This window comes from Epinephelus moara, chromosome 16 (assembly GCF_006386435.1).
Source record: "Epinephelus moara isolate mb chromosome 16, YSFRI_EMoa_1.0, whole genome shotgun sequence".
Lineage (NCBI taxonomy): Eukaryota > Metazoa > Chordata > Actinopteri > Perciformes > Serranidae > Epinephelus > Epinephelus moara.
This window is the reverse complement of record NC_065521.1, coordinates 3,023,819-3,026,314: the sequence shown is the minus strand read 5'-3', so window position 1 is coordinate 3,026,314 and position 2,496 is coordinate 3,023,819. Positions and strand designations below refer to the sequence as shown.

General features: G+C 39.1%; 1 protein-coding gene across 1 annotated transcript in view; it reads left to right on the top strand.

The window, feature by feature from the left end:
• Positions 1–412: 412 nt before the first annotated feature.
• The window catches only part of LOC126403527 (ribonuclease inhibitor-like), a 110,669-nt gene continuing 108,585 nt past the window's right edge, over positions 413–2,496 (top strand). Inside the window, exon 1 of the mRNA XM_050066254.1 lies at positions 413–514. Within this exon, the coding sequence (XP_049922211.1) occupies positions 413–514 (102 nt within the window). The remainder of the gene's footprint in view (positions 515–2,496) is intronic.

The window sequence follows — 2,496 nt, the reverse complement described above, 5'->3', positions numbered from 1 at the left end:
TTTTGTTGCACAAGGAAATAAATGTAAATACGAGGTGTTTAACTGACATTGTAAGTTTATTTTGAAAAAGACTGTATGTATCTAACAAGCAGAAACTGTACATTTGCTGTGAAAATGGAAGTGTATTTTAAAAAGACACAATGCATGTGACAGGCAGAAATTGACACGGCATCACAGAACATCAACGAAAAGGAAGGATACCTAGTGCGTCATGTGTAGATGTGAAAGTGCGCCGACATAACAGTGATATTTGACAAGTTGGGATGAGAACATGGTGGACAAACATGTTAAATCACCATCGGATTAACATAAAGGAGTGTATCTCTGAAAGTGTCCAACTGTCCATGACTCTTCTCCATGTTACAGCTCAGCACTCAAACCTCTCTGTGTGTGGTGTGCTCATAATGAATTAATGTGTCCATTAGGACCCATCAGAGACCAGAATCTGCTGGACCTGGACCTGGACCTGGACCTGGACCTGGACCTGGACTTGGACCTGGACCTGAACCCAGCTGTGTGTCCTTAAAGAGCGACAGGTCAAATGAGCGATACATTGATTTTAAAGTCCATCAGCCCTCTGCTGCAGAGAGGATACATTGATTTTAAAGTCCATCAGCCCTCTGCTGCAGAGAGGTGAGCTCTTAATAACATTATAATTTTACTGATTCATGTTTTCACTGTTATTTATCCAGAGAAGTTCTTTTTAAACGGTATGTTTATTTTTAGCATCGCTCTTCTTCTTCTTCTTCTTCTTCTTCTTCTTCTCTGGTGTTTGATCCAATATTCTCTGTTTTTAATGCCTCCACTCCGTCAACAGCTGTGGCCGGAGACATCACGTCTCTGGGTTGTCCTTCCGTCTGTACGTCTCATTCCCGTGAACATGACATCACAGAAACACTGTCAGGGAATTTCTTCAGATTTGGCACAAACATCCACTTGGACTCAAAGATGACCTGATTAGAATTTGGAGATCAAAGGTCACTGTGACCTCACAAAACATGATGTAGGACATTACTCAAGAGTTCATATGCTGAGTTTTAGTCCTGGTTTGACCCAATATTCACCTTTTTATAAAAAGGTTTATGAGCGGTCGAGAGCACTGTGATCAAGACAAGAGAAAAACATTTCATTTTTAATGTCCACAAATTGTTGTTGAACACAAAGAAAAATCAGTTTTATATTTGAGGAATATTTAAATCATGCATGAATATCAGATAATTGACTTTAAATTGTGTTTTAAAGTAATTATACTGATTGGATTAATAAATTTCAGAGCTGAAGAAATATTAGTTGGTCCATTGGTCCAAATTACTGTAATTTCAGTGACTTTGCGTCTCTCTGCTGACCAGTGCTGAAATGTTACTGAGTACATTTACTCAAGTACTGTACTTAAGAACAACTTTGAGGAACTTTAACTTTACTTGAGTATTTTAAAATCTTGCTACTTCAGCGGGAAATATTGTACTTTTTAATCCTCTGGTATTATTTGATAACTTTAGTTAGTATTTAGTTGTCTTGAGGATGTTGTACATGAAAGTGTAACTCAGTCTCTGCATAGTGGTACTTTCCCCACAGCTCTTTAAACCACTGCTGTCAAACTCTTTCTAAAGAATTCTAGTACAGACCCTCAGGTTTTAAGAAACTTAAGACCTATTTCAAATCCACCTTTCATGAGTATAGGCTGGTGTCCCTACAGCTAAACAGTTATTTGAATTCACACTGTATTTCTGATCAGTTTCAATCAGGCTTTCGTTCCCATCACAGGACTGAAACAGCACCAGTAAATGTTGTAAACGATGTTGGAAGAGACTATGTTGTGTCTCTGGGTCAGTCAGTGTCTTCTAAAATTGAGGTCACTTGTGGTGTCCCCCAGGGGTCCACTCTGGGACCCACTGTTTTTGATCTGTATATGTTGCCTCAGGGAAATATCATTAGAGAGCATGACATTGATTTTTATTATTATGCTGATGATACTCAGCTGTATATCTCATTCCCTTCAGATTTTAAATGAAGAGACAATATGAGATACANCCACTCTGGGACCCACTGTTTTTGATCTGTATATGTTGCCTCAGGGAAATATCATTAGAGAGCATGACATTGATTTTTATTATTATGCTGATGATACTCAGCTGTATATCTCATTCCCTTCAGATTTTAAATGAAGAGACAATATGAGATACATTTCAGATAATGTTGCAGCATGAGGCCCACTGTGTCACAAGTTTACTTACTAATACAGACATGGTTGCACCAACCAGAGTTTTGTTTGTTCAGTGTGTTGCAGCTCCACCTGGAGGCTGCCTGTAGGCCTGTATCATCACTCCCCAGTCTCTGCTGTGCTGATCCTGGTGTGTCCTTATAGGGAGTGACGGTGTCAGAGCCTACGATATCTACATATCAACTCTGTACTTATTCGGAATTCACATTATGATCCGTTCCACCTGAACTTGACTGAACTTTTCTTGTTGATAGCTGGTAGTTTCTCCAGAAGCT